Here is a 17,021-nt window from a genome sequence, read left to right on the forward strand (position 1 = left end):
GTTTCCATTTAGTATTTGGGGACAAAAGTGCCGAATGGGCACTTAGATATTGACAATGATGGCCAATACTGATTAGAGAGTGGAAGGAAAAACCAGAACACGGTGTCTGTCGAAACCTCTAAGTGCTTCCCAGAATCCAAGCCCGAGTTCAAGTGCTTAATGGTCTTCTTTCCTCTACTGCCAGTGGTAGGGAAGGGCAGACACTGACAAAGGCATGGGGTGATGCAGAGGAGGGCCAGAGCTTGAGGGGAGTCCACTGTGACTCAGGGGTCAAATACTAGAGGGCAGGGGGGCCTTGGGACCAGTTGTCCTGATAAAGGTCCAGCCGAGCGCATCCTCCAGACCTTCCACACACACCCTCCCTTGCCACTGGGAGCCTAAAAGAATTCTCATGACATCCAAGATAAGAATATAAATGATAACAATAATAGTAACAAAATAAAATCCTGACTCTTTAGCCTGCCTACAACATCCTTCCAATCTGCCTCCTGCCTTCTTGCTGCTCACCTTCTCGTGTTCTCCTCCTCCCCCTCCAGCCCCTGGCCACCCTGGCCATCCTTCAGGTCCTCGTGTGGGCCTGGCCCTACCCGAGGGCTTTTGCACTGGGTATTCCCCCCCCCCCACCAGAATGTACTTCCTTTGCCCTTCCATCCCTGCCCCCCCCCCAGCTTTACTGAAGTATAACCGACAGACAGAAAATTACACATAATGATAACAATTTGGTGACTTTGGACATACGCTACATTCGTTCATGTATTTTCACTACAATCAAGGTAATAAACAAATCTATCACCCCCAAAACCTTCTTAGATTTTGAGTGTGTGTGTATGTGTATGTGTGTGTTAAGAACACTTAACATGAGGTCTACCTCTTAAAACGTTTGAGTGCCCAATACTCTGTTAACTGTAAGCACTATATTGTACAGCAAGTCTCTGGGACCCATTCATGCCGTGCAACTAACTTTACACCCACTGAACAATGGTTCCCCACGGCCCCTCCCCCTGCCCCCTGGTAACCACCATTCTGTGGTCTACATCTCCAGCTTTTACTATTTTAGATGCATCTACATACATGAGGCATCATGCAGTATTTATCCTTCTGGGACTGACTTCCTTCACCTGGCATCATATCTGCCTGGTTCACCTACGTTGTCACGAATGCTAACATTTCCTCTTATTTTTGAAGGCTGGATGATACTCTATCGTATATATACACTACATTCTATCCACTCGTCTGTCGACGGGCAGGTAGGTCATTTCCACCTCTGGCCGTCAAGAGTAATACCACAGCGACCATGGCAATGCAGACACTGCCCGGAGATCCTGATCCTGATTTCAATTCTTTTGGACACATCCCAGAGTGGGATTACTGGGTCATGGGACAGTTCTATTTGTAATTTCTTGAGGAACTGCCATACTGATTCCCACAGCAGCCACAGCATTGTACGTTCAACCAACCGTCCTGGTTCCTCCTCATCGCCAACAATTCTTGTTACCTTTTGCTCTTTGGGAATAGACATTCTAACAGGTGTGAGGAGGGGTCTCATTGTGGCTTTGATCCCTCGCTCTTCCATGACTGGCTCTTTCTTGTCACTCAGGTCTCTCAGATGGACCATCACCTCCTCAAAGAAGCCCTCCAGACCCTGCAAACCAGCGGAGTAGCCAGCTCATCATTAATATGCTCAGTACTATGTAGTATTTCCCAGTGGCTGATCATTTTTCCCGAATGTTCTTGTAGTTGTCAACTATGTTTCCCCCATGAGAATATTAGCACAGTGAGAGCAAGGACCATCGTCCTTTTTTTTACCTATGAATACTCAGTGCTCAGCATAAGAAGGCCCTCAGTAAATGTCTGTCGACTGACTACATGAACAAGTTACTTCTGTGTCTAATACTAAGGGTCAAGGCAAGGGAGGAAATATTTATTGAGCGTCTAACACAGCAGATGCTGAACCAGGTGCTTCAAATGCAATTTCGTGCTTAGTCTCAAACACGCCTCTAAGGTTTTTGTCCCCATTTGGCGGTTGAGGAAACAGAAGCACAGAGAGGTCGAGTAACTTGCCAGAGGTCACATACTTGGTAACTGGAAGGGGTTAAAGCCAAACCCAGGTCGGCCTGACCCTACATGCCCTGCTTTTTCCATGACAGCTTGCTGCTTCCCCCCTTCCTGCTCCCCAGAACTTCAAGTCACTGTCAACTTCGCCCCTTGCTTGCTGTGCGCAACCTGCTTAACCTCTCTGTGCCTCAACTTCTCAACTCTGATGGGGGCGGGGAGAGGGTTTCTACAAACATCAAAGGAGACAGAACATATAAACGATTATAAACAGTGAAGAGACAGGAAAGTAGAGGTGTTAGCCATGCCACGTACCTAACACTCTCTTCACCTCTGCTAACCCTAAAGGAGCTAGCTACTTGTGCAAATCTTTGATGCCCCCCGGGCACTGACCACTGAAGCCAGGGTCTCCCCTGTGGCTGCCAGGTCCACAAGGATGTCAGAGTTTCCTGGCTATGGAGAGACACGGCATCTGTTGCTTCACTGGCGCTCGGCTCGTCCTGATTCCTCTGCTTGGACACTCACTTCCGACCTCACCCCGTCTGGGCCGGCGCGGCCCTTCTACACCCGCAGCGGGGAGCACGGCAGGGATGTGCTGACTCACCTGCCTCCCCCACCGCCTGGGGCAAGGGAGGTGGCTTGTGTATCTCGGGGGCCCTGCCCCGCACCCCCAGGCCCCACGATCCACTTACGTTTTCGCTGTTGACATCGGCTTCACTGGGGCAACCGAACAGCTCTCGTCTCAGGAGGTTCCCATCGTACTCCAGGAAGGTCAGGTAGAGGTTGCGGAAAAACTCCACGTGCTTGTTCTTCACCCGCAGCTTCTTGGGGGAGTTCCAGTGAATGACCTGCCCGGGCGACGAGGGGCCGTCAGGCCGGGAGGACTGTGCAAAGACTCGGCTGGGCGCCGGGCTAAGCAGTGTTGGTGGCTTGTTCACTCACTCACTCACTCACTCACTCACTCACTCACTCACTCACTCACCATCTATGGTACAGTGCTGAAGAGGAAGGGCGCGAAGGCCAGACTGCCTGGGTTCAAATCCTGGCTCTGGTCTAGGTAGCTCCTTCATCTTGGACAAGTGACTTACTCTCTCTGTGCCTCAATTTCCATATCTGTGAAATGGGGAGAGCAACAGCTGCTGCCCGTGCCAGCAATTTAGCTTCTGTCTCTCAGCTCCAAGCTTGCTTTGTGATGCTGAGGCAGGGACTTTGCAAACCCTATTTCTGCCTTGCCAGCCGCCTCCCATTAGATGCTGCCAGCAGGGGCCGTGACAGGGAGACTGACTGACAATCTGGGAGAAGGAAAAAGGAATGTGGCCCTCCTGTTGCTTCCTGTTTCTGCAAGCATCACCCTACCTCCTTTATTTTTATTTTTTTTCTTCAATGTTTATTTTTAAGAGGGAGACAAAGCATGAGCCGGGGAGTAGCAGAGAGAGGGGGACACAGGATCTGAAGCAGGCTCCAGGCTTGGAGCTGTCAGCACAGAGCCTGACGCGGGACTCAAACCCACAAACCGTGAGATCATGACCTGAGCCGAACTCCAATGCTCAACCGACCGAACCACCAGGGCGCCCCACCCCCCTCCTTTCTTCAAGGTGGCAGTGTCCTCCCTTTAGCAGCAGCTAGAATCATTCTGCAGTTTTCCCAACACTGAGAACAAGTTTCCTCGTCTGCCCTGGAGCTGCCTGCTTTCCCCAGCCCAGGTCTGGGTTCCAGCCCCAAGCTGTAAGAATCCCCCCACCTCTCCCTCTTGTTCCTTCAGCCCGGAGGGTGGTAATGGTTTCCTGCGAGTTTCTATTTTTACTTAGTTTACCAAATCAACATTTTATGTGTAGTTGCCATTTTTTAAAAATTAAATTCTCTGTTTAAATATTTGGTATGGTTCCTGCCTCCAGCCGGACTCAGGGATGCTCCGTCTCAGAGCTGCCTTCAACTCGTTAATACATGTAAAGCATGTAAGGAGTGTCTGGCCAAGTGTGAGCGCTCAATAAAGGCTGGCTAATAAGTGCCAACCCTGTACCAGGTTGGGAGAGGGGCAGCGCCCCCTGCTGACAGTGCTCGCCCTTGGTTGGCTGGCGGTGGGCGGGAGAGGCATCCACAAACAGGACTCAGAATGTGACCATGGAGGGAGGGGCGTGGAGAATGGAAGCTCTAGAAGAGGAGCTCCAGAGGTGCACCTGCTGGGGCCTGAAAGATGAAGCAGAGTTTCCTGGGAGGCAGGGGCGGGCACGGAGGGGATGGTGGTGGCACAGTCCAGCCAGAGGGAAGACCGGTGGGAAATGAGAAGTCACGTGCTGCAGCCGGAGCCCAGGTGCTGGGTGGGCTGGGTGGGAGATGAGGCTGCAGAGGTGAGCAGGGTGCAGGGAGAGCCTGGCTCCACGGAGGCCATGCTCGGGGTGCAGGAAGAGCCCGGCTCCATGGAGGCTCAGAACTCAGCTGTGGCACTGGAGATTTTACAGAGGAGAAAATTACTAACTCCATGTTTGAGTAGGATCCTCTGACTATACTGGACAAGACATGAGTGGCAGGGTGGACGGGCAGCAAGTGACACCAGTTAGGAGAATTTCCCAGCAGGCACAGCTCATGCTCTTGGCAGGGGGGACCCCTCACCATCAGCTTTGTATTTGTCATCTTTTAATCCTTATGGTGACCTGAACAAGGAATGCAATTTTAAATGTTTTTTTAAATCTATCTGAGAGAGAGAGAGAGAGAGAGAGAGAGAGAGAGAGAGAGAGAGAGAATCCCAACCAGGCCCCATGCTGTCAGTGCAGAGCCCAATGCGGGGCTGGGACCCACAAACCTCGAGATCATAACCTGAGCAGAAACCAAGAGTCCCAGATGCTTAACTGACTGAGCCACCCAGGCATCCCAGGAATGCAATTGTAAAGAAGAAACTGGAGAAGTGACTTGCCCAAGGCCACAGAGTTGGTAAACATGGGAGCCGGGATTCAAACCTAAGTCTGAATAAACCTGATTCCAAAGCCCACGTTCTTCTGTCCACAGGGCAGAGAACAGGAGAAGCCGGTTGTAAAAACTTCCCCGTTGATGCCTTGTCACATCGCAGAAGAAATAAACTAGCTCTCACCTTTCTCCAACTCACCTCACGTGGTGGGGGGACCAGCAGAGCTGACACTAAGACAGAGGAAGGGAATGGGGTGTCAGAGCTCAGTCTTTTCCTGGCTCCCTCCTTTAACCACATTCTTTCTGCAGGAGCCTCAACAGGCTGCCATTTAGAGAGGTCTGGAAGGCCTACTTCCCCCTGCCCGCTCTCTCAGGGTCCTCTGGAGGTATGGCAGCCACAGCCCTTGAGGCTGGCTGGGCAAATACTCTGCAAGACCAAGTCCTTCTCTCAAGGCAAAGGGAACAACAGGAGACCTGACTGGTGCAAACCACACCCCCTGCCCTCCCATGACCAGAATGGGGTGATGGCAGAGCAAGAACCCGGGATGTCAGGCCAGCCTGGGTTTGAATCTCAGCTAAGCTCCTCATTAGCTGTGTGTGTCCCAGGGCAGCTCATTTTGTTTCTTGGGGCCTCAGTTTCCTCGTGTGCAAGGTGGGAATCAGTAACCCTGACTCCATAGAGTAGCTAAGAGGTTTAAACAGATGCCTACCCGGCCCAGTGCCTATAGGCTGGAGTGGGCCCACCTTATGTGGGTTCTCTTCTCTTCTCAAAGACGGTGGCAGCAGCCTGCCTACTGGCATCCTGCCCTCCCTTCTCCTCCTGCCAGCCTGAAGTCCACTGGAGCAGTAAGTCAGGAAGAGAGTATTTAGCATTCAGGACAGTGCAGAACGGCCAGCAGACCCTTCCTGGAATGAGGCCACTTGGTGGCACTTGCATTTCAGGGAAGCAGGAGTGTGCACAATGCGTTCTCTTCCTGTGCCTTCTGAAGGATGCAAGAGGGAAGGAGAGGGAAGGCTCTCCCCTGAGAACACACAACCCGGGCAGGAGAAGGTCCTGGGCCACGCATTAAAATAATTGCATACGAGCTGGTGTCACTCACACCCTATGGGGATCATGTCTTTGCTGCAAGACATTTTGGTGTGTGCCAAGTGCTGAGGCAGCAGGAAGGCTGATGGATATGCATCTGACTCAGGAAACCTGAACTCTCTCAACAGGGAGAAACTTACACTAAGTAAAAATCAGGGCTAGCCTCTGTGTCCCCAGACAAACAAATCTTCACTCTCGGTGCACAAATCTGCCAGGCACTTTGGAGACACTGTGTCATCACATCCCCCAAATAAGCCCATTTGGGTCCTAGTGTCCATTTTATGGAGATGGTACTTGACTTGCCCGTGTCTCACAGCGGGTAAGTGGCAGAGCTGAGACACGAAGCCAGCTCTAAACCCGAACCCCAGCTTCCTAACTGCTATCACACACGGCGCTGTGGGCTGAGAGCTTTGCAGACAAGGACAGTGAGGCTTATGGAGGAGGTGGCTTGCCCAAGATCACATGGTGAGTATGGACTCAGTCAAGGCTATAAGAGGACCCAGGCCTCCAGATGCCCCCGACCCACTCCAGGCCACCTCTTAACCCATCATGCCTCACTCTGTTCTGTGTCTGCAGAGTGAGTTAGGTCTGCCTATTGCATCCAGGTAAATACTGGTGACTGGTGTTCTATAAAAATTAGCCAAAGTTAGAGGGAGAAGACGGTGGCGACACTGGCAGGCCAAGGGGATTCTGGGAAACCCTTTGCCACCTGGGTGGCCTGTGACAGGGAAGCTCACCCAAAGATCCTGGTGCTTGCCAAGTGCTAAGCCAGCAGGAAGGCTGAGGGATGTGCATCTGACTCAAAAAACTTGAGCCTCTTCAACAGGGAGAAACAATGTATATTCGGGTTTACCTTTTTCCCCTTAGTTTTTAATCAGCTAGACACAGCATACTCCCTTCCCCTGTGCTAGGCTCCAGAGAAGTAAATGATAGCTATGTTTATCTAATATCCATCATACCTTAGACATTAGGCCACGGTTGGCACGTGTGTGCATGTGTGACGTTTTCACATCCAACCCTCAAAACGACCTGGTAAAGTTATTTCTATTATCCCCATCTTTGCAGATGATAATTCTGAGGCTGAGCCTAACACAGAGTCACTCAGTAAGTAACCAATCCTAATGCAAAATCAGGTCTGTCGTGCTCCCAAATCTTTTTCTTTCTCTCACATCATTCATTTATTCAATATATATTAAAAATGAGCACTGACTGTGTGCCAGGCACTGAGAGGGGCCGTGAATGCAGAGATGAACACAAGAGATCATGACTCTCTTTCTGGAACTTACAACTGAGAGAGAGAGAGGCAGATATTACATAGCTGTCCATTTTAAATTACAGGTATGATGTGTACTCTTAAAGAGATGTTAAAGACAGGTGGTTATTGATGGTTCCTGAGCTATAGTAAAGAAACCAAGGCCCAGAGGGAGAAAGTGACTTGTCCAGAGCCACACAGCAGAGGGAGAATTTGTGCTAGGATCTGTCTCCTGGGGCACTGTTCCTTCCACTAAGCCATATGCCTGCCTCTGAAAATCTGACTCAGGATTAGTATAGCTGATAATTTTGATCAGCGCTTGTCTGACGACTGAGAAATGTCATTTCCTGGTCCCTTGAGGGACAGAATCACCCATCATTGCTGGCTTGGGGGCAGCAAGCTGGCGGTGTAGATGACATTTGGTGACAAATTTTCACACATGAGATGGAATGACACTGGAGAATGTGTCCCAAAAATAGATTTTTGCAAGGGGCTGGTAAGTGCGTGTGAGTCTCCCAAGACTTGTGGTAAAAACCCATCATAACTTACTCCACTTACTGAGGCACATTGGCGTGGCAAGAATACTCAGTATCAGCAGCTAACATATATGGGAGGCTTGCAAACGTGCCATGGCACTGCTCTGAATACTTTGCTGTCATGGCTCACTTAACACGTGCATTCAACACTACAAGTGATCGTCTCCTTATCCCATCTTACAGGTGCGGAAAATCCAGCGAATTGCCCTAAGTTACATGGCTAGGAAGCAGGAGAGTCAGGATTTGAACCTGAGGGAGAGAGACATTAGGGATTCCTCTCTCATTTCTCTCATGTCTATAATCATCAAATGACTCCATTCACAGCAATGAATGTGAGTTTTACTGAAAAATTATAGGATCATAAAAGAAGCCTAGTTTCCCCTTCCAAGCACAGGGACCTCACCCATCCCTGGGATACTGAGGCCGAAGGATGGTTTAGGGCTTCTCGGATACAGGGGCTGAACCTCCAGCTTGGAAGGAAGCAGAGAAGGAGGTATCCAGGTTGCAGGCCAGGTGGGCTGCAGAAGCTGCCAGGCACCGAGGGGCCCCGTGGGCGTGATCTGCTTGGGTCTGAAATGTCTGTAAAGGCTGAGTGTATGTGCAGACCTGGAGTCAGCCTGGAGTGAGCCAGAGAAATTGACAGAAATTGATTACTGTCCGGGAAACTTAAACATCACCTGGGAAGACAGCAGAAGTCAACTTGTTTAAAGGAGAAACAGGAGACTCTATCGCCCATCAAGGAAAAGGCATTTTAAAGGTAGAAACGAGACCTCAAAACAAGGACAAGGCTATGGAAAGAGCTCAAAAATTCAGCTTCTGAAGCACTCAGAACCCAGAGGGTTCATAAAAATAACGCATGGTACCAAAATGCTAAGACATCAGAGCCTGCATGCAAGTGCCAGGTGAGCAAGACCATGGGCCTTATGTCTTCCAAGTTTACGGGGATAAGGGGTATCTGGCAAGTGGGTATGTGTCTCAAGACCTCCCCTGATTTTCTATGACTCACAGAATAACCCCTACCCTCCTTGGCCTGGTAGTTAAGCCTATTGCAAAATGGTTCCCACTTACAATTCCTGCTCTTACCTCCAGGCTAAAAGAATTTCCTGGTATTTCTTGAGCCTGTCTTTCATGACTTGGTGCCTTTGCATATGCTCTAGCCCCCTCCCCAGAAGTCCTTACTTCTTCTCTTTCACGTGAAGACCTGCTCGTCCTGAAGGGCTGAGTTCAAATGCATGTCTCTTCTGTAAATCTCTGCCTGACCGCTTGTGGCAGAAGGTTCTCTCCCAGTAGGTCTGTCTCTCCAACCCATTCTTCATTCCTGACAGAACACTGACTCTGTAGTTGCAACTGCCAGCTCCTGTGAATGGATCATGATCCATTTAAGATCTAAGCTAAACATGATGATCCTGTTCTCTGATTTCCCAGACCCCCTTGCGGCCAAGGTGGGCCATATGATTCAGGATTGCCCAAAAAGATACACGGGGAAGCATATATTTGATTTCCTAATAATAAGGTTCAGTTAAAGTGCCATTCTCCTCCCACCCCACTCACCTTTCTGCAGTAAACAGAGATGTGATGACTGGAACCATGACAGCCATCCCGTGACTATGAGAAAGAGCTCAACGCACTGCTATCCACAAACCAATGTCTGTATCTACTGCAGTATTCTTAGCTAAGAAATTAAACTCCCCCAATATAGGGGGTTTAGTTTAAGCCTCCTGCATACTGGGTTTTCTGATTCTCACTGTAAGCATTCTTTTTTTTTTTTATTAATTTTTTTTATGTTTATTTTTGAGACAGAGAGAGACAGAGCATGAACGGGGGAGGGGCAGACAGAGAGGGAGACACAGAACGGGAAGCAGCCTCCAGACTCTGAGCCATCAGCCCAGAGCCCGATGCGGGGCTCAAACTCACGGTCTGTGAGATCATGACTTGAGCCGAAGTCGGACGCTTAACCGACCGAGCCACCCAGACGCCCCTGTAAGCATTCTTAATGTAACACCTAGGGCTGTTGCTGGGCCCTTCTTCAATGCTCCATAGAATTCTTGCACTTAACTCTATGGAGGACTCATTGCACACTCTTGTAGTTATTTATTTACATGCCTGCACCTGGCAGCAATGGAATGTGAATTTCTGGGCTGGCAGGGAGCATGACTTATTATTCTTCCTGAGTGCCACAGTGCCTGGCAGGTACTTAGTATTCAATCGCTGCCCTTTGCTTCAAGAATGGAAATCATGATGATGACATTCTCAATAATCTTCACATTCTGTCTACAGCAAATCATTTATAAAAGCCCTATTAATGTGGACTTTAGGATGGAGAAATATATTCCCCTCTTCTTTGTCTAAGGGCCAAACAGCTTGTCATGTTCTCTTGAAGGAGTTGAAGCTCCCTCTGTGCTCCCCCCTTGTTTGGTATTTCCAGGAGGGGATGATAGTCTCACAAGTCCTTTTCCCTGTCATCCTCAGGATTACGCTGCACGGGAGAGAGGGGAGAAGCAGACCCACCCACACACCGGCTGCCATCAGCGGCTGGCCTGTGCTAAGTTGCCTAATACCATGGAGACAGCCCCTCATCTACAAAAGGGCTGTCACAGAAACCACCCTGTGGTTCACGGTCAAGCCCAGAACCGATGGATCGATGCACATGAAGGTACGTCGCATGTGCACCTCAAGTCACAAAAGAAATCTGGGTTTGGATTTCGCAAAATGGCCACCTTACGAACTAGGAAGGCTTGATGAAAATGGACTCTCTGTGTGGGAAGGGGGAACGAGAAACAAGAATGGAAGCTGGGGACTACAGGTGGTCGCAGGCTGAGGCAGAAGGGTAGGATGGGTCGGACGACACAGCCCAGAGAAGAAGCTGCGGTCCTGGCTGGACCACACGGAGAGGCTTGAAGAGGGACTACTCAGTAAGGCAAATAGGTTTAACACACTGAGCAGACACTGAGCAGTGCTGATGGGCAGAGGAACAAAGCAAATTTCACCTCTGCTTCCTCTCGACTCTGTCCCCTAAACAACTTGATGTGCATGAACCTCGATTTTCCAATCCGATACAAGGAAATAAGAATGCCTGCTTCAGAGGATCCACGAGACGAGAAGTGTCAAGGCGCCCACTGCAGAGTCTGGAGCAGACTGGCGCTCAGTTCGCGTGGAACACACACACTCTGTTCCCACGGGATGTCCTTTAAAGTGACACTATCCCCTCAGTCTCTAACCGCCTGACTGCCGGCTCCCTGAATGCGAGGCCTGTGTTTGTCCACCTCTGCATGTGCAGTGACAGGCTTGGCCAATGTTTGTCGACTGACAATGGAATCCACCTCACTTCTTTTATTGCCCCCACCAACTGTCGAAGATTCTTTTCCAGCTCTCGTCCTTCTCTGTTCCCATTCCTGACAATTACCGGGAGTAGCTATTAAACAAAAACAGTGGGTCTGAAACTCAGATTTCAAGCCGCAAAGGCTCCGTTGACTCTTTGTCTCCTTTTTACGCAGGTCCTTTGTTGCTTCTTGGTTCTTACAAATCCCAGAAAGAAAAAAAAAATTCTTCCCAGACAAAAGTGCATCATTACCCACGAAAGGAGCAGAGTACAGACCAAATTCAGTGATTATTTAGTCTCCTCATCTGGAAAAGGTAGGCACGTAGGCTCCTGCATGAATCCGAGGCCCTGTCCTACATCCTTCCATCTCTTGTTCTGTCTCTGTAACATTATTTCTCCCTGTCTGAGGAGGGAGAGGATAGGGAGGGGGAAAATAACAATGGGAAAATGGATACCCTTGCTAATGCTCAGGGACGACAGGGTCAGGAATCCATGAGAAGGTCTAGCCATCTTCTCTCATGTTCATCGTGTTCAATGTTTTCAGTTCTTTTTTGCTATAAAATGGGGTTAATAATCAGTTTGAACTGGGTTTTGGTATGTGTGGGGAATTCCTGATGGACCACTGACAGCAGGAAATGGCAAAGCCATCCAAACTGAAGAGTCCCTCAGTGAGTGTTGTCTTAATGTGGCTTCTCTGCAGACATCTGACTTAAGACTTGTGGATGATAACTGTCCCCATATTCTTCCTCTCTATGAAATTAACTAATTACAAGGACTTAACTCACATTTCACAGACTTCTCACAGTGTCCTCCTGGGGAGTGTGTCTATTGATCTGGGGACAGGGAGGATAGAGGGAAGCAGATCCCACCTATAGGGACAGCATGGATCTTTAGCGGAGGGATTCTCCCAAGGTTGGTTGAGGAGCAGCTGGGTTTGTAGTCCAGTGGGATTTTGCCCGTAGGGGGTAATTAATGTCCTTAGGGGCGGGCACCACATGGATCTCTGCTCCAGGAAAGGCAGCTGGCTTCCTGGTTCCCAGCAGACACCTTCCGTGATGGCTATTGCTTTTCTCTGTGCCCTACATCATTCCATCGCAGAACCAGACCTGGTCCTCTTCGGATGATTCTCGTGGGACTATCAGTCATGCCCGATATGCCAGAAGCATGGGCATGTGACTCACACTGACCAATGAGCCATTCCTGACCATCCCTAAGAACAAAGAGTTGGGTTCAGGTGTGGGCATGTGTCCTAAGAAGCATCAACAGAGTCATTTAGCTGAGGCACTGAGAGAAAGAGGGTCTCTTTCTCCACGCTGGGATTATGAGTGCCAGTCATGGTTACATCACTCGCTTTGATTTCTTCATAGCCAGTTCGATTGCCTGGAATGCCCCATTTGACCATCTGTTTTCTTGTTTGGTATCTATATTCTGTGCTGGCACATAAGCTCACGGAGAGCAGGGCCTATGCAGTCTCACTCACTACCATATAACCAGTGCTCAGGGCAGTGCTTGGTCTACTGCACACATGTAGCACATATTTGTTGAAGAACTGAGTTCTGCGTACTTATTGGTGAGGGACTGCTAAAAGTTACCCTGTGGAAACACAGGCAGCCCGAGAGAGACAGCGAAAGGGAGAGAATGAGTTCCTATGTCATGTGAGCGCCCATATTTCGCGGTGTCAGTGCAGAGGGCGGAATGTGGAGCTGTCACATTTTGAGACGTATTGGAGTTTAAATGTGTGCGCGTAAGCGTTCCACCAACCATTAATATCTATTGCTAGTACATTTAATAATATTTAATAATATCAATATTTAATTAAAATATCCTTCACAAAATGGAAAAAATGGCTTAAAAGGAGTCCTGCATGATAGCCCAAAGTATAAAATAAATATCCATGCGTCTACATGGATATAAATAAATATAAATGGAGGAGAGAAGCAGATCTCCTTACAGAACAGCCCTAATATGTAGATTCGAATCCCTTATTGGGAAGTAGAACTTAATCTCCCCATTTCCAGTGTGGGGTGGGTGTAGGGACTCACTTCCGAAAAATGACGCATGAAAGGGGAAAATAATCACCGTGTGGTACAGAAACCTGGAAACGCTCTCCTAACCAAGTCCAGAGAGAGCCCTTAGTGAAGTCGTGTGTGAAACTCAGGTCCTCCCTGAAATGATGTGATGCCCTTGTGGGGGTGGGCACCCTTAGCCTGTACGATACTCTCTCCAAACACTCAAAATCTCAGTCTCATCATGAGAAAAAATACATTGGACAAACCAAGTCTGAGGGATATTTTATAAAATACCTGACCAGTCCAGCTCAAAACTATCAAGGTCGGTCATGAAAAACATGGGAAAACTAAGATGGTGTCAGAGGCTAGAGGAGACTAAGGAAACAGAACACTAATGGAAACACTGGCAAAATGTACCGAAAGCCTGCAGTTCAGTGAGGAGCAATCTACCAACGTGGGTTTGTCAGTTTTGACAGTTCACCATTATCCTGTAAGATGTTAACATTAGGGGAAACTGACACTAGATGGCTGGGGATACAGGACTCTCAGCACTGCTTTTACAACCTTTTCTTTCAAAAATCCTTCCAAACAAAAGTGTGTATTAAAAACAAAAGAGAGGGTGCCTGGGTAGCTCAGTTGATTAAGTGTCCGACTTCAGCTCAGGTCACAATCTCATGGTTCGCGGGATGGAGCCCCACATTGGGCTCTGCACGAACAGTGAGGAGCCTGCTTGAGATTTTCTCTCTCCCTCTCTTTCTGCCCTTCCCTCACACACACACACACACACACACACACACACACACACACTCTATCTCTCTCTCAAATATAAAAAAAAATATTTAAAACAAAACACAGTCCTACAGAGCATCGACTGATCGAGAACACCAGTGAGACAAGTTCAGGTGACCAGCAAGAAAACAGCCAAGCTGATGCTTCTGTTTCCAAAATGAGCACCTCCTTAGCTACATTCCCAAGTACAGAAATGTCTACCTCATTAGATCTCACAAGAAGCTAAAAAAAATTTTTTTTAATTCAAATATGGATTTACAACCACTATCATTAAGGAAGAGCTTCACCCCAAGTGTGCATAATGCCTCGAGATACCATTTGATGTTAGTACAAAGAGGCATGATTAGCAAGACATTTAAAAACAAAGCATCCAGAATATGAAGACAAGCCTCCATAATTTTTTGATGATGTTTAAAGTCTTGTGAAAGTCAGTCTAGAACTTTGTAACATTCCACTAACCCCCATGAAAAGAGTTTAGCAGTCCCTTTGGGGATTTATACGTAACAATGAAAGATAATAAAATCCAATAAGGGAAACAGTTGTTTTTCCTGCCTAGGCAAAAATGGCTGAAAAAATACACAAGATAATACAGTAACAAATGAAGTAAATTCCTTTGTCAGCAATTGCTGTGAGAAGAGTCACGAAAACAAATGCTGAAGGCCTGAAGATACACGTAGGAGAACAAATTACATGGGAGATTTGCTACCGAGTTAAATCAACGCATAGAGGATCCCGGTGTGTGTCAGCTTAGGCTATTTGCAAGATTCTGTTTCAATAACGAAATACCCAAAGACCAACCTTCCAGTGAGCACTGAAAGAAAGACAAGTTATAATCTGAACAGCAACTTCCTGCTTTCATGATGACAGTGCTTTTATGGAAAGTGCATGTATGAAAGGTACAGTTGCTTTAATTGGAATAACCAGATTCCAAGTAAGGTTACAAAGTGATACTGAATTCTTTCACCGCATTAGTGAAGTAAAGTTTGCAACAAAGCCCTTGAAGCCAGCTGCACACTGAATGTCACTGATTTGGTTACTTTTATAAAGGCAAGACTGAAAATATCATAGAATTTTTACAATACTTGGGAATGATACCAGGAACGACAATGGATGTCTTTTGTAAAATACAGAGTTCATAGCAAAGCCCTTTAGAAGGCATACATAAAGGTGATTTATGCATGTTTTCATGAAAAAAAAAAAAAAACCCGGTTATCTTTCGTATGCTATCTCGTACTTTTGAAAAAAAAAATATACTTTTAATCTGACCCTTCAATGTCAAGGTAATGAATGGAGAAGTAACTACTTTTAGAAAGAACATGTGATATAGATAGGGCTTTTAGAAAGTAAATGTTTGAAATTGTTGCCACTGTTATGGGGATTTTGAGGTTAAAAAAAAAAAACGCTGTGCTACCTATCAAAACTCTCATTTCAACATACTTAGAAATTTCAGTGGTTTGATATCCACAACCACCCAATATTGCTTAATTGGTAATTCCCTCTCTCAAAATCTTTTTCATTCGAGAGCCCAGACTATTTAGGGAAGTGTTTTCTTACAGTGGGCTTTTAAGGAACCAGTCCCACAAGATATTCTATGATCAAAGGGATCTGTTCTGTGTGTTGACGCAGAAATGCTGAGGGTCCACCAATCCCATCAGGATTCCTTACTGCAGGACTTCATAATGTGCTATTTTGTATACACAGTACACAGAACTCCCCCTCTGCAGCCCTCCCCAGCTCCCCCCTGTTTAAAGCAATCCCATTAACAATTCTTAGACTTGTTTGGATACATACCCCAAACAGCGCTACATAGGGCAGACCCTCCAGAGGCAACACCTTGCTCCTAGGAATGTTGTTGATGTTTCCAGGAATAATTGCATCTCAACTTCATCAGCTACGTATAACAAAAGCCAATGATGGATAACTTAAATCACTAACACCCAAAGGAGTTAAGTTCTGAAAATCACCTCATGGGCAAAGAATGGGTGAGTGTTGAAGGAAGACAAAAGACCAAAAACTTAAATTCTCCAAAGTCTCCGACACTGGGTATGCCATTCTCCAGCACACTAGTAGGGCCCAAGACCAAGTGCCACAAACCAGGGCTTAATCTCGGGGGACAGCCCTTTCCCTCCTCAGGTCCCTATTTCTGGTCCGTGAAATGAGGGCATTGGGACAGACGAGGAAGAAGATCCCTTGTTTACATGCCCACTAGCTGACTGAAAACGACTCTAAGAGAGAGTGGGAACATTACTAATTATTAATTATTGGTAAGAAGGAAACGAGGCTTACTATGTGTCTCCCAGCTCGGTACCAACTGCTTTATACATAGCCCCTTGGACTAGAGTCATGCGATGAAACTGAACAGGCCCTGGCTTGGAGTAAAGAGAGGTCTGGCTGGGAGGTGGTAATTGTAGATTTTAGATCTTCTCCCCCACAGCAACTGTTTTTTCTTCCTGATCCATCCTAATCTTCCAAAATCAACCTTACCGTTCATCATTCTTATTACCCTCGCTCTGGCTTCCCCGGCCTCATTTTTCACTGTAGTCTGCTCTGCTACGGCACGCTCAGTATGCTAATGCACGGTGGCCCCTCATCTTCCTCAAAAGATGTGAAAACTGACACCTCTCTAAGTATTATAAAATGTTTTAAAACTTGGGTTATGTGCTACTCCTTTTATGCAAATGGTACAGATTGCCTCTAGGCACATGCATCGTTTCTCCATATGGATGGCACGTTTTCTCTTGGTTTTTCTCTTCTTTAGGATTTTTCTTTTAAGTGTACTCAGCTCCCAATGTATGAATGGATGGCAGTCAAAAATCCAGTCTCTGACTCTGTTGCTTAAAATCCAAATGTTCTTTTGGGGTGCCTGGGTGGCGCAGTCGGTTAAACGTCCGACTTCAGCCAGGTCACGATCTCGCGCTCCGTGAGTTCGAGCCCTGCGTCGGGCTCTGGGCTGATGGCTCAGAGCCTGGAGCCTGTTTCCGATTCTGTGTCTCCCTCTCTCTCTGCCCCTCCCCCATTCATGCTCTGTCTCTCTCTGTCCCAAAAATAAATAAACGTTGAAAAAAAAAATCCAAAT

At 47.6% G+C, this 17,021-nt stretch overlaps 1 protein-coding gene across 6 annotated transcripts in view; it reads right to left on the reverse strand.

Moving 5' to 3' along the window:
- Positions 1-17,021, reverse strand: part of LARGE1 (LARGE xylosyl- and glucuronyltransferase 1) — a 544,237-nt gene that overhangs the window by 53,991 nt on the left and 473,225 nt on the right. For 4 of the 6 annotated variants that reach the window (XM_045062296.1, XM_045062294.1, XM_045062295.1 and 1 more), the window contains one exon: positions 2,745-2,900. The exons of the other annotated variants lie outside the window; for them this stretch is intronic. In XM_045062296.1, coding sequence (XP_044918231.1) covers positions 2,745-2,900 — 156 coding nt within the window. The remainder of the gene's footprint in view (positions 1-2,744; positions 2,901-17,021) is intronic. 6 annotated transcript variants of the gene reach the window in all.

This window comes from Felis catus, chromosome B4 (genome assembly GCF_018350175.1).
Source record: "Felis catus isolate Fca126 chromosome B4, F.catus_Fca126_mat1.0, whole genome shotgun sequence".
NCBI classification, from domain to species: Eukaryota; Metazoa; Chordata; class Mammalia; order Carnivora; family Felidae; genus Felis; species Felis catus.